General features: G+C 43.1%; 1 protein-coding gene and 2 non-coding genes across 4 annotated transcripts; all 3 read left to right on the top strand.

Annotated features, from left to right (window-relative positions):
- Positions 1-38: 38 nt before the first annotated feature.
- ipo7 (importin 7) lies at positions 39-22,459 on the top strand. Of its 2 annotated transcripts, none has more exons than XM_088611809.1 (25): positions 39-306; positions 4,217-4,298; positions 7,128-7,281; positions 7,883-8,038; positions 8,329-8,485; positions 9,019-9,108; positions 9,306-9,400; positions 9,610-9,694; positions 9,779-9,913; positions 10,860-10,959; positions 11,375-11,451; positions 12,363-12,479; positions 12,610-12,699; positions 13,313-13,478; positions 14,421-14,581; positions 15,085-15,213; positions 16,222-16,288; positions 16,446-16,571; positions 17,243-17,340; positions 17,450-17,545; positions 18,010-18,230; positions 18,834-19,039; positions 19,449-19,652; positions 20,724-20,840; positions 21,357-22,459. In XM_088611809.1, exons 1-25 carry the CDS (start codon positions 223-225, stop codon positions 21,452-21,454), a joined length of 3,111 nt encoding a protein of 1,036 aa, XP_088467935.1. In that variant the 5' UTR covers positions 39-222; the 3' UTR covers positions 21,455-22,459. The 2 variants fall into 2 exon arrangements, with proteins under 2 accessions (XP_088467935.1, XP_088467934.1); XM_088611808.1 differs by having other exon boundaries at positions 41-306; positions 19,446-19,652.
- LOC148645573 (small nucleolar RNA SNORA23) lies at positions 10,584-10,764 on the top strand. The gene has a single exon (XR_015928227.1). It is a non-coding gene; the product is annotated as a small nucleolar RNA SNORA23 (small nucleolar RNA).
- LOC148645574 (small nucleolar RNA SNORA23) lies at positions 11,966-12,146 on the top strand. Its single transcript, XR_015928226.1, has one exon. It is a non-coding gene; the product is annotated as a small nucleolar RNA SNORA23 (small nucleolar RNA).
- Positions 22,460-23,849: the final 1,390 nt, after the last annotated feature.

The raw sequence follows: 23,849 nt of genomic DNA on the forward strand, positions 1-23,849 counted from the left end.
GCTATTCCGTCACCATAGCTGGCAGTAAAACTCCAACTCCCAGGATGCACGGCGCCAGAAGCGGAAGTGTCCTGTGCTCAAATTGGCGCTGATCTATCCGGGTCCTACGTTCGTCTCTTCCTTTCGCGCCGGTAGCTGAAGAACAGCGCGTCCATGTGCGCATCGATTGGGACTTCATAGTTCACAGAACCCACCGAAACCGAGCCATAACCGAACTTAGACATGGATCCGAACTCGCTGATTGAGGCCCTGCGGGGTACCATGGACCCCAATTTGCGGGAGGCCGCCGAGAGGCAGTTGAGCGAGGTAAGGCGGTGGGGCCGGCGGAGCGGGCCTCACGGTGAGATCGGTACGGGGACCTGCCTGTGCGGGAGGAGAGGGTCCGGGCGGACGGGACAGGGAGGGATTGGCCGCCGGCTGAAAGGCCGAACGAGTTTTCTGGCGTAGCCACCACAAATCATTTTAGAAATACAATCTGTTATCTGAAAACGTCACCGCTGACACCATTTACGCTTCACGTCCTAGTGTAATGCCAGGTCACGGCATGATTGACTGGATTCTTCGCTTTCACCCCTCCCGCTTGCTTGAACGGTTTTTTTTAAAAAAAACAAAGCTACAGTGTTTCCATCTCTGATCTGTTTCTTGTGTTGTCGTAACTTTGATTGTTGACGATGGCGTCGCCTATTTTAGAAAGATGTTACTAAAGTTGCCGAAAGTGAAACGGAGCCCTGCGTTCGCCGTTTTCGATGGCTTTATTCCCGATCTAGTCGGAACATCCCAACTTTTCTCCCTGTGACGTTGAAGTGGGAATGGTGGCAATATTCTGGGAAGAACGCAGTGGTCCCTGAAGGAAATCCGTTGAGCAACACCGGGATCTTTTCCCCCATAGAACCTGATTTCCACCCACCCCCCCGGACAGAGGTCGTGGACGCGGTTGATAGTTGATTTCGACTGTATCGTGGTTACCAGCTTCCCGACCCCCGGGGCTCAGGCTCAGAATAACGCGTTCATATTTTTAACAGCACGTATGAATCACAACTGTTTTAGTGCGTCGGACGCCTGAAAGGTCAAAACGTCCAACAGTTAGTCACAGCGCTTGGTGCGCAGATCTACGGGATTCTGTTTAAAAGAATAAAAACAACTCCATTTAACAGCTGGGCACCTGGAGATCAATACTTGCAATCCTCTGTGGAGGATCAAATCGTTCGTTTATATGAGGGTGCTGGTTTAATTTAGCCAAACGTGTAAGGTAGGTGGATGTTGGAGACATTTCAGATTGTTGAAAGGATGCAAATGCCCTATGTTGAAAAACTACTTTATACCACCACCAGCTTTAGAAATATTGCGTGTGGTTGCTGTTGAGACAGTTGTAAAACTCTTGGAAAGACCAGGCATCAAACTATGGATAGGTCAGGCTGCAGCCCTTGTACAAACATAGTGCCTTCTGTTTCACTTGCTTAGCTGAGGTTGGCTAACATACTTCCACTTTTTTCTGTCCATTGATGAGCTCAGGCTGCCAGTATAAACTACAGTACTGAAGGACCTCTTCCACAGAAAGCTTTCATAGATTTACAAGCTTGTAACCACTGCTTGTGATTATAGATCTGAGACTTTCTGAGCATAGACTTCAGAGAGGCTAAGAGTTCCACCTCCAGATCTGAGGCCTGGTTACCACAAACATTAACTGCAAGAACTGAGTAAACAGGGGTTCGATAAGGTGGATTTTTGCTTTTGTTTCAGTTCTTTGCAAGGAGCAGACATGCAAGTGGCTATTATATTTTGGTTTTCCTGGATTTTGGTTGGATCAGAATGACAGACATTAATGCTGACCAAATGAAATTCTGAAAATGCATTCTAATCTCTCCCTATGAAAACTGTTAGTCCTTTACTGTACAGGGGCATGGTGTAGCAGCTGTCTCACGTGCAAAACTCCAGACAGCTCCTCAATGCACAGCTGTTGGGACTGACTTTATTAAAATATCTTTGCGCGTGGCTGTGTATTGAACTGCAAACTATAATTAATAAGAATGTTAGCATGCTAAGTAGTGTGGATGTTTAACTAATAAATAGGGTTTATGAATGCATTCTAACAGTAGAACATGGGGGGTGTATATGAGAGATCAATGGATGTTTTTAGTCTCTGCAGAAAGATGAAAATTAAGTGTTTTTTAATTTTAGATAAACTGACACTTGTGATCATTTTTTCTCCTGGACCGCCTGCAGTCACAGGACGTGCAGTGTAAAGAGAACAGAGGAAGCATTATGTTGTGGTAGATTTACAGCATTCATTCTATAAGTCAATGGAATGATACCGACTTTGTCTTCGATGAATTATAGCTTTTCTTTTTTAGATCAGCTTTTCTGGGCCAGGAAGGACAATAAGATTCATGGCCTTTGGGTATCCAGGGAACAGCTGACTTAAGATGAGTCCACCTGTAACTACACGGAACAAAATGGTTCACGCCAAGTTGCTTGGATCACTGCTCCTTTGACAGATGAAGGGGCAGCCTGCATCTGTTTTAAAATGACCAGAACATCTTCAACCGCCAAAGTCATAAGAACACCTTCTCTTCAGGTGTCAGCGGTCGAAACCTTTTGCTTTTCTAAATGCATGTCGGAAGGTTTGTCACACACTGCTTTCTGTGACAGGTGCTCCTTTTCGTTCGCCTCGTCTCTCTGCGCTGGGAGACGCATGGAGAAATCTGCCTGAAAGACAAGTGGCAGTGGTTTCTGTCGCCGAGGGGAAACTCCATTAAGGCCATGAGGGAACTGCGTGCCAGTTGATTGATGCTAACAGAGAGGACACACAAGTGTGAGAGAGGGGGCTGGCGGGCCTCCAGCCAGGGGGGCGGGGGGGCTGGAGGCCTGAATTCTTCAGTGCTGACACTCTCCCTAGGAAAGCTACACCAGTGACACTGCATAATCTCGGGCTGCCCTTAAAACCTGAAGACATCTGAAGGCTTTTACTCATGTATTCCCAGTGGTTAGATGTTGTAAGGAAAAGGTTTCTGTTAATGCTCACACTGTATGTTTTTCTCTAATTGTTTCAGTTTTTTTTAAAGCACCCATAGTTAAGATTGAAGGTTTTGTCAGGCTTGGCACCTGACTTTGAGTGCCCCTACCTGCTGGGTTTTAAAGTCACGTTTCTCTAGACATGCTTTCTCTGCTGAGGCGCGTGCAAGAGAATGAAGCATTTGTATCCCAATCAGTGAGGAATTCAAATAGGAACCAGTCTGGCAGTGGCCTGTTTAAAAAAACCAACACACCTTTGAGAATTTGATTTGTGTTCTATAGAGGAAAAGCAGTGTTTTCAGGTTCCTAAATTCTTAGGATATAAGTGATTGGGTTTACATAGCACTTCAGCAATAAAGACAAACCTATGTGAAGCCATTTGTCAGCTTTGCCTGTATTCTAAATAGGCGCTTCCAGGGTAGGAGAAAATCCTTTCTATTTCAAACATCTGTCTCGTCCCAGCAGAGCAGAGTGCAGCTGTGACACAGATCATGTGGAATGTGACACTTAAGTCCTCTGAGAGAGCTGTTTTGTTAAAGATTACAGTAATACCGCATGAAAATGTCCAAATGAGATGTAAAAACTGGTATTGCGTTGAAGAGCTCCACTAGTGTACGGTTTAGTACAGGAAACCCTTTTCTACAGCCACAAACCTAAAATAAAATGTAACAGTTTGACCCCTTTCTGACTCCTTGTCACTTAACTTTTCTGCATAAATTAATTATGGATTGTTGAGTCACGTATGAAAACTAAACAGCTCGTTATATTGGCAGCCAGGTTTAATGTGTTGTGAGACAACATCAAAAGGTTCAATTTAATACTCTTATACACATTCAGTAGGAGGGCATATGAAAATGAATTTCATTGCTATTTCATAAGCTGCTGTAATATTTTAAGTATGATGTGTGACTAATTTCCATACAGCCGCTCTTCAGTAGTTCTTCTAAGGTAGACAGTTGGGAGTATTGGTGCATTATCCGCCATTGTCATTCAAAACACAGGCACTCTAGATTGTCTTTTTAGTTAATGTAAAGGGACTTGCTCTGCAATAATGCCTCATATAGGTAGGTACCTGATCTTGTTTTGCATTCTGAAGTAGTGTGTTGTCTGTCATCTCGATTCTCTTGTGTAAGAAGAAAATGAATCTTGGCCTCTTGCATCTGGCCAGTAGCTTGACCTTTATTCTTCTCGTTTCGATCGGCAGGGTCACAGCCAGGTGAATTTCGTCTCCACGCTGCTCCAGGTCACCATGTCCGAACAGCTGGACCTGCCCGTCAGACAAGCAGGTGAGTTTCATGCCCTAGGTTGTTGTCTGTCTGATGGACTTGAATGCCTTGTGGTGCGAATCTGCAGTCCTCTCCAAAACCCTGCAAAATGGGCTTTTCCAGGAAGCTGCTGGTAGTAAGAAACACAGCACTGCTTCCTTTAAACCCTTCTCCTTACCACGCTACACCTCCGGGACAATCCCATGTACGATTCTCGCTATAGAGGGGCAAGTCCTGTCACACTTTGAGCCTCATACAGACTTGGGTTTATTTCTGCTAGTTCCTAATGCAGAACTCCGGACCGCTCCAAAAGTGATTGGAATTGATTGGTCAGTTCGGTGTTGGTTCTGAGCCGAATTTCTGAATTTCAGACTGAATTAACCCGTGTTAACTGTGTTATAATGAATGCTTAAGAAAATACCTTATTAAAGACAGTTGTTTCCCACAAAGTGAAAGCTCCACTGCATGTAGCTGTTCCGATACCCTTTTATGTCTGCTGTTGAAATTCCGTAATGCAGGAAGTGGCTGTAACAAACAGCACAGTAGGATGGTAAGAAGTGCTCTCTGGAATTGTTAGCTTAGTCAGACCAACAGCTTCAGGTCTTTTAGAAACAGGACTTCTATTTTTGATTTTTTTTGTTTGTTTTCAGTACGCTATTTTTTAACTCTCCATTGTATGACCTGCATGAGGATTAAGAGATAATGTGCTGTCTGGGGTTCTTTATTGCAGACCTGTACTGTCAGAGAATTGTTGTCTGTTTAACATGGCTCTAGGCTGTGAGTTTTTAAAGTTGCGTACTTTTTGAAAACAATCAATTTCAGCTAAAGATCTAAACAGGATGGCTGAGACCATCCGAATTCGCTTTATTGCAAATAAAAAATCAGATACATTATCTCAATCTGATGTTCCAAAGCATTCATAATAAATTTAAACATTAAATAGAAAAGCCAAAACAATAAATAAATCACAATAAAATGGATTTGCGTGTAAAAATTAGTTATCTTGTAGGCCATGGAGTCAGAAGTACAAATCCTATGATTCCCCTCTTCTGTCAATTACAGCTATTTATTGAGCAGTGCATCTCGTTTCATTTTACAAAGCATTAAAAAAGCTTGTATTGACCTTCTGGTGTAGCAGCACTTACCAGGTGCATTTAAGCCTCATGATGCGCAAAGTTGTGACACAGCAGATTGTGGCAGAATTGCTTGCCTATCTTCTCATTACAGGAATGGAGCAATCCTTGCTTCACATTGATTGTATACATATAGAGTTCTCTGCAGAATCTCTTCGTAGGCATTAGTACTGCTGGCGTCTATGTAGGCCTGTCTCAAGCCTTGAGTGTGCAGGCCACTTTGTCAGTGGTGGTCCTCTGCGAATGAGGCTTGGTCACATCAAACAATCATGTGTTGAAGGTGCTGCCTGTATTTAGGTGGACCCTGACTCAGCAGTGGAATGACACTTCAGGATTGAGGTCTGATCTGAACTCGGGTGTTTTGTGCTTCACATGTTCCTAATCGGCAAAATGTTGATTGCAAAAGCCCCCTTTATGCCTAAACCATGATTGTGAGGTCATTTCATTGTCCATGTAGGGGACATTCCTGACGTCCATGGTTACATATAATTGAAAGAATTTTAAACAAATGAATGGTGAATTTGACGTAGCTATTGTTTGTTTCTTTCATTTGAAAGCTCAAAACGCCTTATTTTTTTAGTGTATCCCTACTGCATCCCGCAGCCAAGTGAATTATTGGGAGTCCAGGAAAGATTTCTGATCACCTGTGTGGGTGAGATTTTACTGCCATGACAAATTTCAGATCTGTAGCTTAGAGAAGAGAAAAGGATGCCAGGGCTTTTAGAGTTGCTGATTGGATATGGGGATAAAACTGACATGTCTTTTTTTTTCCTCATTTATTTCAATTGAGGCAGATCGGTTAAGCGTGGAGCTTTGTATTCTAGGTTTGTGCTGTCTCAGTAGTTTGAGTCTGGATTATTGGAGCCATGATGTAGATCTGTGTCAGCAGTCTAATGTCTGCTGTTAGGCCCAATGATCTGTGAGCCTCTTCATTGTGGTCCCACTGAACAATGTACACTTCCCTGCCACGTTCACAGCTACTAGGATGGAGGACATGGTCACATGCGAAGCCAGTTCAATGTGGTTCAGCACTTATTTTTCAAAGAAAGCATGGTTTGAGTTGATAACATCAGCTTTTACCACTAACATCTTCTGGTTCTGATGGGGAATGGGCTTGCTGTCACCCTTATGAGAATAGCTGTGAATTTGTGAGACTGAACTGCTGGTGAAAGTTTTTTAAAAAAAACGTTGGACCCGGATCTCAGACTGTGACATAAAATTTCTGAAACTCTGTATGAACCGTGGGTTTGAGAGGCAGAGTAATTGGCTCCGTTACATTTAGTGTCGCAACGTTGGATTCTTCTGCTGTGTGTAAAGACCCAGACTTGTCTGGTGATATCATTCAGACATGCAGCGACAGTAATTAGAGATGCGCAGCCAGGGTCAGCGAAAGCATGCTCATCACTGTGCCGATGATTCTGTGTTACTTTTCCCTGGCGCGCTGCAGAGCAAAAGCGCGTTGGTAAACAGGCTAAAAGGGGCCAAAAGTAAATTTGTGTCTTTTGTTGGAGGTATTTTTCCTCTCGTGAACAACTGCAACCTTTTTTATAATGAGATGTAAGGCACGTCGCCTGCTTCTCTTCGGTGGTTCCCAGGTGTGGAAAGACAGAAGTGGGGCTTCAGGGTGATGGGGGGCACGCCTCGCAGCTCTTTCCACCAGCGGGGTCTGCCGGGGCAGGGGCTCCCCCGGGCTGACCGGGAGCTCACTCTGTTTCAGGGGTGATCTACCTGAAGAACATGGTGACGCAGTACTGGAGCGAGGGGGAGGGCACCAGCGGAGAGGCCCCCGCCACCACCATCCCCGAGGAGGACCGCCAGTTCATCCGGGACAACATCGTGGAGGCCATCATCCACTCGCCTGAGCGCATAAGGTCAGCCTGTCCTGTTCCTGACCGGCCTCGCGTTCCTCAAGCGGCAGCTGAGCAGCATAAGGCAGAACATTATTCAGGTGGTGCCTCCTGGGTAGAATTAAGGATGATCCTGACTCGGGAGATCTATTTTTTTTTTAAAGTTTTTAGCTTAACGTGCAGATGTAAGCTTTTGTATTGATTAACCATTGTTTTGTGGGAGACGCTGAAAGAGTGATTAAATGGATGAGAGTAGAATAGATTTGTCCCCTGTGATCACGTTTGAGTTTTTTTTATATTGGTCTTCATCACATGTAAAATCTGAAATGGTTAATCAAACAACCCTCGTGTTGTGCAGCAGGCTGAGGATGATGGCAGTGCTTAGGTGTGTATTTCCACAGCAGTATCATTATTACTACTCCAGAGCCCCTCCTGCCCTGAACAGCTTAAAGTGTATATAAGTTTATTGTTGATCATAATTGAATTCGTTGGTGGTTAATGGTGTGGCACAGATTTGCATTTGCAAACGTTTTTGACTTCGAGTGAACTGGATGGATGAATCTCGCCTTGCCACTCTAAACAACAGCCCTTGTCCTGAAAGATTGTTCTGCGGTTTGTCACGCAGGGTGCAGCTCACTACTTGCATTCATCACATGATCAAGCACGACTACCCTGGCAAGTGGACTGCGATCGTGGATAAGATCGGTTTCTACCTTCAGTCCGACAGCAATGCTTGGCTGGGAATCCTCCTGTGCCTCTATCAGCTGGTGAAGAACTACGAGTAAGAGGTCCTTTCTGTAATGCAGCTGGAAGAAACCAGTGGGGAAATGAAAGTTTTAATTAAATCTTATTATATTGTGCATTTGAGGTCATCTAATCAGCAGTTTATACATGACTTATACATTAGCTACTTTTTTTTCTCCAAATTCCTTCTTCTCGTTCCCCTGTTGTTAAATACAGCAGGTTTAAAAATAAAGAATCCCCTGTATTGTATGTTAAGCCATTTTGAATCTGAAATCATTTACTGCTGGTCTTTTCAGTTCCTTTGAGTTAAGAGTGTCTGTTTTTCAGGTATAAGAAGCCGGATGAGCGGAGTCCACTGGTAGCTGCAATGCAGATTTTCATGCCCATGCTGAAGGATCGCTTTATCCAGCTCCTCCCTGACCCCTCCAGCCAATCTGTGCTCATCCAGAAACAGATCTTTAAGATCCTGTATGCACTTTTCCAGGTACTGATACTGTACTTTGCTCTGGAAGAGTGTGGACACTTGGGAGTCAACAGTTGTTTCCTGAGTGATGATATCGGAGAAGAAGTGTTAGAGGCTGTACCAGATGTGTAGGGGGGTTTATTTTTGCTTGACGTACGTTAAAATTAAAATCATTTTCACTCTGAAAATATCTGAGTCGCACATCTCTGTGCTATGAACCAGGGGCTTGTGCCAGCAGGTGAAGAGTGGCCATCTGTTGAGCTGAGTAAAGGGAGGGAATCTGTTAACAGTTGTCTTGCACAGCACTGTTTCACTGTTAAAACTGTTCTGTGCATCACGAGGATGGGCTGTGTCTCACGTGGGTGAATAAAGCAATAGAGAAGCAGAGTTTACATTTCTGTTACAAAGGGAGATTTAGATCTTCCTTATTTCAAGTTCAGACATATTTTACTCCCACGGATCTTGATTTAGCTGTTCATCCGTGGAGCTTGCCCCAGTTAGGCGAGATCAGAACGGTTCTGTAGGATGATTGCTTCGGTTCCGTGTGCCCCCAGTACAACCTGCCCTTGGAGCTGATTAACCAGCAGAACCTGACGGAGTGGATGGAAATCCTCAAGACGGTGGTGGACAGAGATGTGCCTGCAGTGAGTACAGCACAGAGACCACTGTACTGTTTAATGTTAAGAACATTCAGATCTTTATGTAAAATGTACCTTCTATTCAAATCGTCAAAGTGATAGAAATATAGAAAGAAGATGTTAAAGTATGAGATTAATCAGTGATGTTTGAGGGCACAAAAATCCATACTCCTCTGTTATTTCTTTACCTCTGACCCACACAGGAGACCCTGCAGGTGGACGAGGACGACCGACCTGAGCTCCCCTGGTGGAAGTGCAAGAAGTGGGCTCTGCACATCCTGGCTCGGCTTTTTGAAAGGCATGCCAGCTCTTCTCCTTTGTGTCCCGTCCCCCCCCCTCACAGGGGGAGAGCATAGGACCCCTTTTCACTTGACTGCTAGATGATGCACACTTTTAAGCTGCTAGTTTAATACTAGTTTCGGGGGAGGAATTGTGTGCTCATGGTCTCTGTTGGAGAGACTGCCCACCCCCTGGTTCCCACTTTGACCCAACCTTTCGCTTTTGCAGGTATGGCAGCCCAGGTAACATCTCCAAAGAGTACACCGAGTTTGCCGAGCTGTTCCTCAAGGGCTATGCTGTTTCTGCTCAGCAGGTAGTAGTGTGAGCCGTTGCTCTGTTGTGCATGACGTCCCTCTCCACTGTTCCCGACTGAACCCTGTTCTGTGCTGTCTTACAGGTTTTATTGAAGGTCTTATATCAGTTTAAGGAAAAGCAGTATGTAGCTCCCAGGGTGCTCCAGCAGACGCTGAACTACATCAACCAAGGCGTTGGACACGCGCTTACTTGGAAGAACCTCAAACCACATATCCAGGTATGTAATGAATTCACCTGTAGCTGCAGAGACATAAAGGTGAGATTTCTCTATCTCAGTGTGTTCTGTCAGACATACCAGGGATTGGTGGTTGTCTGATTCTCTTCAGAATGTTGATTCTATAATCCAGGACAAACATTCTCTACTGAACAGCATTCTTCTTTTATTATGCAGTTTCTGACCATTGTTTTATTTAAGATTAAATCACATTTTGGACCTGCTTACCAAGTAACAAAACCAGCCTGTGTGCTGGAGGCCTCTTGTCTAACGGGTGAAAAGCCACTCATGTGATGAGTGTGTTGCTTGCAGCTTGCAGTGGGAGGCTTGTTTAAATCCAGACACTCGAGTTCACGTGCTGCTGTTTGTCATGATTCTTCAGCTGTGCCATACAAATGTAGCCTTTTTCCCCCACAAGAAGGTTCATTCCAATATTTTTTCCAAGTAGTATGATTTTTTTTATCAACTCTAGTCTTGTTTTTTTTTGTAACAGATTTAACCATGCATAATTGGTTTGATCTGAATAAATCCAAATTAATAACCTCAGCCATTAGTAATCGTATTTTAAGCAGCGCATGAAAGTACAAGTTAGTGACACTGAACACTAATTACCTCTGTAATTTGACTAACCCCAGCGCTGCTGTTGTGAGGGGATTAAGGAACCCTGGCTGGGGGCAGCCTGTGTGCGTGGTGACAGTCCATGTTAAGTGTTGCTGTTTGCCTGTGTCCTGCAGTCTGACAGCAGTGCTCACACAATGCCTGCAGCCACAGAGAAACTGGAGATCATAGTACTGGTCTAGTGACGTCTCCAAGACAGCGCCAGCACTGGCCAGCCTCCATACTCTCCCACAGCTCACGTGCATTACCTCTGCTGGCTGTATGCGATTACCTGACTCAGATTTGTTTTTGCTCAGGGTCATGTGCTTTTTTTATTTTTAACATAACACAGGGGATCATTCAGGATGTGGTCTTCCCCCTGATGTGTTACACAGACACTGATGAAGAGCTGTGGCAGGAAGATCCTTATGAGTACATCCGCATGAAGTTTGGTAAGAAGGCCCCTCTACATCCCTGTTAATGAATACATCAGAGCCGTGAATGAAGAATCAGAATTGGATGATAAGCCATGAGTAAAGAATGGCCTTTTGGAATGAATGGCTCTAGGTGATAGGCTGTAATCAACATGATTAATTGAAGGTCACTCTCCTACTTTTCTTGTATTATTCTGAAAATTTTCGGCCATCTTATTCCTTTAGAATAGAGCCAAAATGTAGCTCGGCCACATGGTGTCATCTGGATGCAGTGCCAGTACCGTGGACTGATTATTACGAAATAGTTAAAGACTTGATAGCAAGTAATTGGATCAAGCAGATGTAATGAGACTTTCCCAGGTGGCTGTTGCTGCTGCACCTCTGTTGATTGTTGGTAACCAAGACTGGCATGCAATATGTTTCTCTTGAACAGACGTGTTTGAAGATTTCATCTCCCCAACAACAGCTGCGCAGACGCTTCTCTTCACAGCGTGTAGCAAGAGGAAAGAAGTGAGTGCTTAGTCAACATGTTTTAACACAGTTCCTCTTGTGTTTTCTGCAATGTTCCCTCTTTGATCGTGTCACATTTCAAGGCCCTCCTTTTTCTCAGTAGTGCAGCTCGTTGATCATTTGTCACTTCATCTGTGGGCTGCCTGTTTACTGAATAGTTTGGAACCCGAGTCACCTGTCAGTTCTCTGAAAAGTTACTTTAAATTATTTCACGGCCGTGACACGGGCATAGAAACGTTGCTTTGGTCAAGGATGTTACTTTTTGGAATCGCTCAAACTGTCGAGAGATTTCTGTGTGAATTAAACACTAGTTACTCAAAACGTGAGGTGACTCAAATTGCCTTTTCTCCTTGGTTACCTTTGTCACAAAGGGCAAAAGAAGTCCTTACAGAATCGCTGGGATTGGCTTGTATAACGTTGTCGGTTAAATGTTTTACGCTTTACATGTGGTGTTTTCCTCTCACCACAGACTGAACTGGTGACAGTTTCTAAAAGCTGAGGTGTCCTGGCTGGGGGCAGCCTGTGTGCGTGGTGACAATCCATGTTAAGTGTTGCTGTTTGCCTGTGTCCTGCAGTCTGACAGCAGTGCTCACACAATGCCTGCAGCCACAGAGAAACTGGAGGTCATAGTACTGGTCTAGTGACGTCTCCAAGACAACGCCACCACTGGCCAGCCTCCATACTCTCCCACATGGTTTACCGTAAACACTTCGAACACTAATATTGTGTAATAGTACTGAACTAGTCATGTTGCAATGCAGATGCACTGTTGAACTTTTGAGTTGGTGAAGATTCAAGTGTTTCTACATGTTTTAGTAATTCCGGCGAATTCCGGCTTATAGCTGTGAGGTTCACAGGGTGATAAAAGTATTTTTAGCAGTGCTCATGTGAAGGGCTCTTTTCGGCAACAGGTGCTTCAGAAAACCATGGGCTTCTGCTACCAGATGCTCACAGATCCCACGGTGGACCCACGCAAAAAGGATGGGGCTCTGCACATGATCGGCTCCCTGGCTGAAGTTTTATTGAAGGTATTTTTTTTTCTGTCTTGGAAGCTTCGTTTTTAAAAGCGTCTTTTAATTCGATTTAAAAGAAAAAGACTTTATCCTTCTGCCGTAAAGGAAAAAAAAATGTTAAACTCTACACATTTCCTCTTCACAGAAAAAGATCTACAAAGACCAGATGGAGTTCATGCTGCAGAACCACGTCTTCCCATTGTTCAGCAGTGAGCTGGGGTACATGAGAGCTAGGGTAAGACTGCAGCTGCTCACCATGCTGTCCTCAGGCAGGATCTGCCCCTTAGAGTACAGCTGCATAAGCTGACACATTGATTTGTACAGTAGTATACAAACTACACCCCTCCAGTGTAGTTTTTCAGTTGTTTTTTCTCACTTGGAGGTACTGCCTGGGCTTTGTGTGTAAAGACTTGGGAAATGTAGTTTACCATAAAATTCTCAGATTCACGCGACTTGGTCTCAGAACATCTTTATCTCCATGATTACTCTATATTAAGGAGCATCAGTGTATATACTGTATGTGATTTGTGAGTACACCTTTTAAAGGTGCATCTTGTTGATTTAATTGGTAAGAGGTTTTATCGAATGTAGTTATTTTCTGGATGGTGGGGTGGTGTTTTTTTCTGAAAGGTTTGTTCTTTGAGGGCCTCTGCTCCCACCCATCTTCAGCAAGCTGTATGAGCTCATGGTTCTTGACGTTCTTTGTTCTTTGGCTTTGTGTAGGCTGTTTTTGGGAGTGAATCCAGTCCAGAATGAGCTTGATGGCGTGTTGGGGGGGAATGTAAAGTGTGTGCAGTCGAAGTGCATGGTATCAGTAACACATTTTCTGATCTCTGCCCCTTTTTCAGGCATGCTGGGTTCTTCATTATTTCTGTGAAGTGAAGTTCAAGAGCGACCAGAACCTGCAGACGGCGCTTGAGCTGACGAGACGCTGTCTGATCAATGATAATGAAATGCCGGTGAAAGTTGAAGCTGCAATTGCCCTGCAGGTTCTCATCAGCAACCAGGAGAAAGGTGTCACTTTTGCTTATTCCCCTCCTGAGCTTTGGTCTGTCTTAATTAACAACCCATTCTGAGCTGCAGTTGATGGACAGGGAAGGTAAAACTACTGACAGTATAAGGAACGTGGATAATGTTTGGGTAAAACTGATCTTTAAGTGCACTTCATCAAGAAGGTTGCTCTTTCAAAGTCTGCGAGGTGGTGTTTCTAATTTTATCACACATTGGAAAGCACTCACGTTCAAGTGCTTCTCATGTAGATATCCAGTTTACTGGATTTAGGGATAAATCAAACAGTTAAAGCAAGGAACACTGGGTGATCGTATAACCCTCCTGATTTGTATACGTGATGTTGGCAACAGGTTATACATGTAGGTATTGCACCTTATTTTACAGCTTTGAACTATGTAATCGGAGAGGCTGGTAATGTTTCTTTGTACTTCCTGATTAGATCTTGTACAGAACAAACGTATGCAAAGGAATCTCCCATGTGGCTCATTTAGTTGCTTGTAGCCAGTTGATCCAAGTATCTTATCCAGCTGTTTCTTGAAGGAAGGCAGGGTATTGGCTTTAGCTACATAAGGGATAGCTTGTTCTGGGGGGGGTCTGGAACATTTTGTCCAAATTAAAAGTGCTTCCTATTTTCAGTTCTAAATGAATTATCACATGGGATCTGCTTCTGTCATCGGGTTTGTGCGTCACTGCTGATCTCCCACATCAGTTCAGAAGACTCTCTTATTGTTATTCTAGTTGTATGGAAATCATTCATTGAAAATGCTGGCAAAATATTGGGAGATTCTATTAAGCTTTTTTTAAATAAGGTAAAAGTTCTGTCTCTGCCATAAGCTTTGCCTTGAGCTGAGTGGTGTAGAACAGCTTTACTCTTCCAGCATGCTTGAGCAGGGAGCTGCCTGACAGGATAAGTGAAAGCTCATCTCCCCCCCCCTGTGCTTTCAGCAAAAGAGTACATCACTCCCTTCATCAGGCCGGTGATGCAGGCGCTTCTGCACATTGTGCGGGAGACTGAGAACGATGACCTCACAAACGTCATCCAGAAGATGATCTGCGAGTACAGCGAGGAGGTCACGCCCATCGCCGTGGAGATGACCCAGCACTTGGTGAGTGTCCAATAAGCAGCAGCTGCTCTTGCTGCTGTTCCTTTTCCTGTATGACTGAACTGGTGTGCTTTGAAGCCTAATGAGTAAAAATTTGCCTGTGTTGCTGGTCTGTTCAGATATGCACGTTTTTCAACGAAGGCATTGTCTTCCTCTGAACTTCCTTGCAATTTTTAACCCCACAAATTTGGTAGATTTTCAGCCCTGGTGTCAAACTGGGAAAAGGTGCGGTATGAGATTGGTGGTTGTGCTGTGGTTGGTTTTAAACACAGAAGGATTGATGAAAGGAGGCTCTTCAGCATATTTGTTCATTGCGTTGTTAGTAGCTGAAAGGCTGAGTAAAAAAACAGGCTACTCAAAGAGACTTCACATTTTGAAGAAAGTTGCATTTTCATTATCTGCCATGCTTACAGTGCAGTTAATGAGCCACACAGTGGCTCTTGTGGTGAGTCCCATGGGAGATGTCCTGAGGACTCAAATCTTCTCTCTCTTCTTGTGCCCACCAGGCGATGACATTTAACCAGGTAATCCAGACGGGTCCGGATGAGGAAGGCGGTGACGACAAGGCGGTGACGGCCATGGGCATCCTGAACACAATCGACACTCTGCTCAGTGTGGTGGAGGACCACAAGGAGGTCAGTGCTGCTCTTTCCCGTACAGGTGGCTTCAGTGCTTGGGTTTCAGCCGTGCTCAAGTGCTGGGCCAGACAAATCCATGAGGAAGGGGAGTAAAGACATCAAAGGAAAATAGATATTTCCTCCCTTAGGCTAGATCTTTGAAATTTAAGAGAATTATCTGTGTACATTTAAGGAGGGGAATAAACAGTGTACATTTCTGTGAGTATCCGAGTGTCGGAGGCAGCCAAAGACAAGTTTTTTTTTTCTTGGGGGAGTAACCTAATGAGCATTAGGTAAGCAAAAGCCCCCATCTTTCCAAAAAGGCAATTCTGTGTCATTTTCTCAGTTTTTATTTTTAGTTTTTGTCTACAACACATGCTGCACAGCCTCCTCCAGATTACAGGCACAGACAGCCCTTATGCTCTGTTTATATTAAACTGAGATAAAAGGAACAGGGGTTTACTCATCAGAACAGCTGCTTTTGCATTCTCTAGACTTGAAATAATTCTTATAAATGCTCTTGAGCGGGGATGTAATACCTTCTTTTTAAAATCGTTTATTCTGCCGCATGTTAAATGTGCATTTGATCATTTCTTTAGTGTGTAAGCTTTTTCTATGTTGGTCTTCTTTAACAGTGTTTTTTTACAACAAGCTGATTTTTTACAACAGAGGTAGTCCATCATGTTTGCATTTGACCTACTTAAAAGATCTGAAATTATTTATCATATTTTAGTTGGAATAAGTTTTGGTATTTACCATATACATTAGAGTTTGTAATAGGCAATGGAGCAGTGTCGCTAATCCGTAATTGTGTAATTCATCTTGCTGTTTTTCTCTGAAAGGCATGAGATAGATATTCCTAGATCATGGAATCTAACGTTACTGAAATGGATGAAGAGTGATCTGCGTTTATTGTTAAAATCCTTACAAATCTTATTTTCCTAAATGTGTTTATGCCTGTTCTCTCCTAATTTTTATTCTTCCTTTCGTTCAGGATTTTAAAGTTTAAATTTATGATTATTTCAGATCACTCAGCAGTTAGAAGGTATCTGTCTGCAGGTGATTGGAACAGTTCTGCAGCAGCATGTTTTGGGTGAGTGATTAGATTCATGTGGTGCCGTGTTTTTTCAATAAGCTTTTTTATCATTGTTCATTAAGTTATGTAATTGATAATGCATAAAATTGGATGAGCTCCATATTGACAGTAGAAGTTAACATGAATTGTTTTTGTTGTTGTGTCTGGTGTTCAGAGTTTTACGAGGAGATCCTGTCTCTGGCTCACAGTCTGACGTGTCAGCAGGTGTCCCCACAGATGTGGCAGCTGTTACCACTAGTCTTTGAGGTCTTCCAGCAGGATGGGTTCGATTACTTCACAGGTACCAAACTGCTGGTCTCTGAGTCGCGATTTAAAATGGGAAATGAGTTCGTGGGCTTCTGCACATTTAAACATGTTATTGTTTTGTCATTTTCTCTGCTAACTTTGAACCAGCTCTTGTACCATTTTACTTTCCTCTTTCAATACTGTAAAAATTCTATTTAGGTTTGTCTACAATGCTGGCAGATCTTTTATTAATTTAAAAGGGCAAACGTAGGAGTAGGCAAAGCTGTAAACTGTGCAGAATCTCCTTCCAGGACTAGATTTAAGCACTCAGTCTGGATCAGGAGGGTCTCACCCTGCTCCTGTAGAAGCCCTGTCCACTAAAGCCACCTGTAGAAGCCACTAAATCAAGATCTAAAGACCTGGAACAATTTAAATGTAATCCATTAAAGTATAAAGGATTGTCTTAAGCTGTCATGTCTACCTACGTGTCAATCATATTGCTGTTGTGTGCCGTTGTGCATGTATGTATATTTGCAATCAAATGCTGAGTCACATTTTGTAAGATAACAAAACTAGAACTTGTGAAGTGCAGTTATCTTCTGTGGTTTATGTGACAAAAAGTGTTCATTTTTTTGCAGCAGTGAAATGTGTAAGATTATAACCAGTTTCCTCCTGGAACTGGTCAATGAACAATGGTCACAAATTTTTTTTTTCTCCCCCCCACAGATATGATGCCTCTTTTGCATAACTATGTCACAGTAGATACAGATATGCTTCTGTCAGACACCAAATACCTTGAAATGATCTACAGCATGTGCAAAAAGGTAAAGCCCTCTAGAACAGCCACAGTCCTGTGTGTTAGCAAAATCATAATACCCGTAGTTCTCCGTTTAGTGTAGCTTTTGCTAAGCATGGCAGTCTTTCCTGTCTCAGGTCCTGACAGGAGATGCGGGTGAGGATGCCGAGTGTCACGCAGCAAAGCTGTTAGAAGTCATCATTCTGCAGTGCAAAGGGCGTGGCATCGACCAGGTCTGTACAGCCACCCTCGGAGCAGAGCTGGTGTTGTGTTCACAGACGACCCCTAACGGCTAGTCAGCCATCGTTCACTTGCACCGCCTCACTCTTCCTGTTTTGGTATATTGGTCATGACGGACCTTGATTTATAAACCCCAAGGAGGTGCAGATTGTATTAAGTGTCACTTTTAACCTCAAAATCGTTGCAGAATGTAATCAGCTCAAGTGTGCATCTGGCAAAGTGCAGGCTTTTGGAGGAAGACTCATCATTTTAAAAAGTATATTAATTATATTCTGCAATATAATCCCTGGCAGCAAGTGGCAGGATGGTTTTATGGGGCTGTTTTCACTTGTTCTTACAAATCTGCTCCATCGCTGCTGTCCTGTTGAAGAGTGGTGTACAGAATGAGTGAAAGGGAAGTGGGGCGTCACAGTTTTGGGGGCGCTTGGTAACGGGCCGGTGTGTGCTGCTCTGGCAGGTGGTGCCCCTGTTCGTGGCGGCGGCACTGGAGAGGTTGACGCGGGAGGTGAAGACGAGCGAGCTGCGGACCATGTGCCTGCAGGTGGCCATCGCGGCCTTGTACTACAGCCCTGCTCTCCTCCTGAACACGCTGGAGAACCTGCGCTTCCCCAACAACACCGAGCCCATCACAAACCACTTCATCACGCAGTGGCTCAACGACATCGACTGCTTCCTTGGGTAAGCCCGGATCTCCTGTCGGTGGTTTGCAACTTAAGAGTGTAAAGGGGAAATGTTATTTTTTTGGCATTAGAAGGTGTTGGTTTTAGGTAAACCGACACCTTCCAAATTATGCATGGGTTACATTCTACAAAAGCTTCCATATGTCAGAACAAACTCTTACACGGTATGTTTTCACTTAGCGCTGTTATTATAGTAATAATACAGATTTACACCTCTTGCATCACTCAAATATTCTTCAGCCGCGACTTAAAACAAAACGAAAACATGGCGGAAATTTCCATGTGCGATGTCAGGAATAGTGATGCACAAAGTGCAGCATGACTGCCTCTTACCTCCCGAGAAACAGGACTAGTTTCTCACGTTAAGGCCTAGAATACATTTCACATCAATCTTTATTACTCTGGAAACTTTTTTGTGGAAAATCAGATTTATGCAAGTCAAGGAGTGTCTGTACTCCCTATGCTGTTCAATGTTTTTAGGTGAATTTAACAAAAAAAAGAGACCTAATTTCTCCCCGTATTGGACCCCATGATGCTCAGGATTTGGGCAAACGGCAGTGACCTTGGTAAAGCTGATCCTCTGTGTTGTGTGTGCGTGCAGACTGCATGACCGGAAGATGTGTGTTCTGGGCCTGTGCGCCCTGATGGACTTGGAACAGAGACCGCAGGTGGTGAACCAGGTGGCCACACAGCTGCTCCCCGCAGTCATCCTGCTCTTCAACGGGTTGAAGAGGGCGTACGCCTGCCGGGCCGAGCACGAGAACGACGAAGATGAGGATGACGAAGCGGAAGATGATGACGAGAACGGTAAGAGCTGGACTGGCCACAAGAGCTGCTGCGGCTAAAACCATAAAATTAGCCTTGATTGGCTCTTCACCTGTAACCCCACAAGGGCACTAGGCAGACTTGGACTGAAGGACCCATCAGTCAACATCACTCTGTTGTACAGCTTCTAGATGCTAAATACTGCCCCAACACATGTCCACTGGATAGCTTAAATTTTTTTCTACAGTAATATCAATTATTTTTTTCCCCAACTCTTCCTTTTATAGGTTTAATTGTTCTTAACCTAAAATAACTGCCCACCGTAGCAATACTTTGAATAATAGGTGGTGTAGTCATCTTTGTGGTCAATAAGAAAAGTGCTTGCTGGGTGTCAGAGGTCAGTGGGTGAGGGGCATTTAGCCTGACGGGGCTGGGGTTTCATTGGCAGAAGAGCTGGGTAGCGATGAAGATGACATCGACGAGGAGGGGCAGGAGTATCTGGAGATGCTGGCCAAGCAGGCTGGCGAGGACGGGGACGACGAGGACTGGGAGGAGGATGATGCAGAGGAGACAGCCCTGGAGGGGTACACCACGGCTGTGGATGATGAGGACAACCCTGTGGACGAGTACCAGATCTTCAAAGTCATCCTGCAGAGTAAGGACTTGCTGCTGTAAAATGACTTTGCACATTATGCCCTGGGCACAGAAGCATTTCCTTGGGCCATGGATAAATATAGCCTGCGGGTCTGAGGTTTCCATGTTCCAGAAAGAAAGCGATTAATTGCATCTGTTCAGAGGGGTGTGATAAACAGAGGTTATTTTAGAGTTGGGATATTTTTTCAGTGATTTTGTTTATACATGTGGAAATGCAAGTTAAGCTGCTCCAGGTTGTGCTCTGCAGGCATGCTTATAAATAGCATGGGGAAAGCGTGGGGGGGTAACATATCTGTGGCTCTTATCTTCTAAAACAACAAGCCAGTTACATGCAAAAACATGTTGCTTTTTACATGTTGATATGTTATGACTTCTTTGTGAACTATGCACCATTTGCCTTGTAGTGTTGATATTGGTATTAGTCATCTTTGAACAACTTAATTCCTGCTCTTAATATTTTTTCCCCTTTGTGAGTACTGTAAATGTAGTGCCCAAACTCTCATACACAGTTAACACTTTCATTAGTGCTGTTTGTTGCTCTGGTGCATGAGAATCTTTAGAACTGCACTCCTGTTCTTTCACACACTGCCAAAGTGAGATTGTCGGAACCTTGCGTGGACCCTATTCCAACTTCTCTTGAGTAAACAAAACTACTGTAAAACAGTTCTTCATGGAAGATCTTAGTTTATTTCATTCCTGTTCTTTACACATGCTTTGGCCATGCAATCAATGGCATTGAAGATGTTTATGTTTGAACTACTTGCATAGCTAGTGTTTTCAAATGGATGGAATTTCCTACCCTATCCATTTCCAGGACTGCAGCGTTAATGGGAACATGGGGAAAGATCACAAAACCCATGCAGTGTGACCTTTATTTGTTTTTTAAATATGTTGTGCCTAAATGCAGACATGCAAATTAAAGTGGAAACCAGGAGGGGTTCTGTCCAATTTTTAATCTGTTTACAAAGGAGTATTGTTTTTTTATACAACATTCCTTTTGTAAGCAGGCAGGAAGTGTGGTAAGGGAGTATGGTGATGTGGCTGAGGTTCTCCTTTCTGTGTGTAATGGCAGATGTCCAGACGCGTGAGCCTGCATGGTACCAGGCACTCACACAGGGCCTAGATGAGGAACAGGCGAAACAGCTTCAAGACATCGCCACCCTCGCCGATCAGAGAAGGGCAGCCCATGGTGCGTTCAACATTTCACTTTCCCGCAGAGGAGGGATTTGAATGTTCCCAGTGAAGTTCTCCAACATAATCTCTAGTGCTCTTAGTTGTTTTTTTTCTGGTATCCAAAACAAGCTGTTTAATATTCATAGTTTTTAATTTTTTATATATATATACAGTGATACTTATTTAATAAGTGTATTTATACTTATGGTCTATTAATTGCTTATCTCTGCTGCAAATGTAGAGTGAGTCCTGTGCACTTTTTAGCCTGGGCAGTGCCCGTAGCACCAGAGGAGGAACTTTTTGTACAATTTAAACTTTTTAGTGTTTCACACAATATAGGGAATCTGATTGAAGCCTACTATGTTTGATCTGTATCTTTATGGAAAATAAGACAGAGGGAGGGGAGTTAGTGGTGCATGTAAACCTTCCCAGCATATGTAGATGCACTTAGAATTACTGGGGCATCTAGAACATTACCAGCACAGCTGATGAACACGTTGAAGTTAACGCTAGCTTTTTTTTTTCCTTTCAGAATCAAAAATGATTGAGAAGCATGGCGGATACAAGTTCACAGCTCCGGTGGTACCATCTAACTTCAACTTTGGTGGCAACGCTCCAGGAATGAATTGAGTCGCCCTTTCCCTCTCTTACTCTGTGACTGGTTGTAGTGAAAAAAAGCTTGTGTTGTTCCCTCAAGTAGTGGTTCCAGAGCTGGTTCTTCTCACTCACTCTTCAATCTGACTGTACTGAATTGGACTTGGCACCAGAAGATGTGGGAAAGCAACCAAATGCCACCTATGGCTGGGGAAAACTAACCAAGAACTTGAAAAAGCAAAAGAAGAAATTAAGCTCCGAACTACATTCTTAAAGAAGTCCGAATGTGGGAGGGGATGTCAAGACGGCAGCTTTTTTTTCTTCCACAAAAATGAAATAAAAATCATTGACAATAGGACTAAGTATCTCATGAAATTCACAGTATAGGCTAGAAGGCCACCTTTAAATTATACCTGTGGCAGTAGTGTTTGTCTAGATTTTTGCATTATCAAATTCCCATGTTTGTAATGTATATAAGCCAAGGTACTATAGTAGCCTTGGAGAATAACCTTAGGCATTTGACAGGTGTAAGCAAGTGTATTCATATGTAGCATATTGGATACTTGTTATAGCACTATGTGATGCCTGATTATCTGTAAATTAATTAATAGCACTTTCATATTGTTCAGGTCTCCTAGCCTTCTGTATCAGACTGCAAATTTGTAAAATCAATGGAGAATATTTAAAAAGGCAAATGAAAACTGTAACATTCTCGCACAAGCAGGCAACTTTTCTGACCTGATTATGGCTGCTTGTCTCATGAATATGGTTACTGTGCTGAATAATCAGTGGCATTTCGTTGCTGCTAAAAAAGCAACTCCCTCTGGGTTTTTTTCCTTTTTTAAAAAAAACCGGTGTTAAATTTGGATACAAGACATTGTGTTGTACGCACTTGAAAGTACATTGGATACTTCATTGAAGCATGTATAATCGGACTTGATATTGAAGTTCTTGGGTTGAAATTATCTCAAGCGCTTGGTTGATGTATGGGTGAACCATCTCTATATACAACAAAATATTAAAACAACAAAAATTGGGTTACATGTTAGTTGTACCTTTTTAAAATACGATCCCAAAAAGGAACTTCTCTGCACACTGTGAGCAGTGTCGGAAATTCAAGGTCTGCTGAACCATCTTTTAGTCTGAGGAAGTGCAGAAAGAGGGAAATGTGTAGCTGTTCGTGAAAGTAGTAATCAAAAATATCTTCTGATCTGTGTTTACATTGCTTACACAAAGATGAGAAATAGTAAAACTTCATATTCCCCCCTCAAAGTTATGTCTTTAGAAAACCTGCAGTTTTAATGCAGATGCATAAGTATGTTGAAGTAGGTCTTGATAACTGATCCTCATAAGGGTTAATGCCTAATATTTTTAATGGGGGGCCATCTTAATCAGGAGATCTGTTAAACTAATATTAAAGGACTCATTCACATTGTCCTTATTATGTTTATTAGCTTATTATGCTTTAGGTTCTCATCTGTTGAATTTCTGACCGTTTCATCATCGAAAAAATCCTCTAGGAACAAGCCCAGCCCAGCTCATGGAGACTCAGAACTTACCTAGCAGGTTTTATTAGTAGTCATTACTGGAACCCTAATTAATTAAAAAGGTGGATACATTTTTATATTTAAAACAAACATCTAAATACCCTTTAGCCCTTAATGACAGAGATTCTTTAATTAAGCAACCAATTTAGTCAATAGGTGTTCTGAATCTTTACAGAGTAGGATGCAGGATTAACTGGAGTTGGGATTCTCTAGAAGCTAGTGTGGAGCCTATTGCTCTAGTTTGTTCTCTGTATTTCTTCATGATCATGGCTCTCCTCATACCGGTAACAAATTCACTACTCTTTTATTTTCAGTTATTCTGTGAGTATAACTGTCTGTGGAGCTGATGCCTATCTAGGTGTCTTTAAGCTCATTATAATTATTGTTGTTGTTGTATTAAGACTCAGTCTTGGGCTGGCTTAAAAGGTTACTTCTCAAATAGAACAACAAATACTTAAGTACGTCTGTTAATGTAGTTTGTGGGTCTGTGAAGATCCCCCAGCCCCTTCCCTTGTGAGGATGAGGGTTCAATGGAGTAAACCTATGAACTAGTAACCTAATCAATAAGAAAGGAATTGATGTGTGGGCCCTACTCCATACAAGAGGTGTATGGACTTCACTAGCTTTCCCCCTTCAAACACCTGATGGAAGATCATTAAGTGTTCTGAACCCACTGAAGATATGGATTTAAGTTACTAGCATTATTTATTCAAAGCTACAATAAAATAACTTGTTTTGTTACTGTATTACAGTGGGAGTGTACCCTTTGGTATTTCAAAGATCTTTCTACTTCATCTGAATTTACCAGTGGAAAATATTTTCCTCCACATTAAATGCAAGACAATCTGAAGTCAGTGTTTAAAACGGGTACTATTGCCAAATGT

This window comes from Lepisosteus platostomus, chromosome 18 (assembly GCF_059453375.1).
Source record: "Lepisosteus platostomus isolate fLepPlt1 chromosome 18, fLepPlt1.hap1, whole genome shotgun sequence".
In the NCBI taxonomy this organism is placed as follows: domain Eukaryota; kingdom Metazoa; phylum Chordata; class Actinopteri; order Semionotiformes; family Lepisosteidae; genus Lepisosteus; species Lepisosteus platostomus.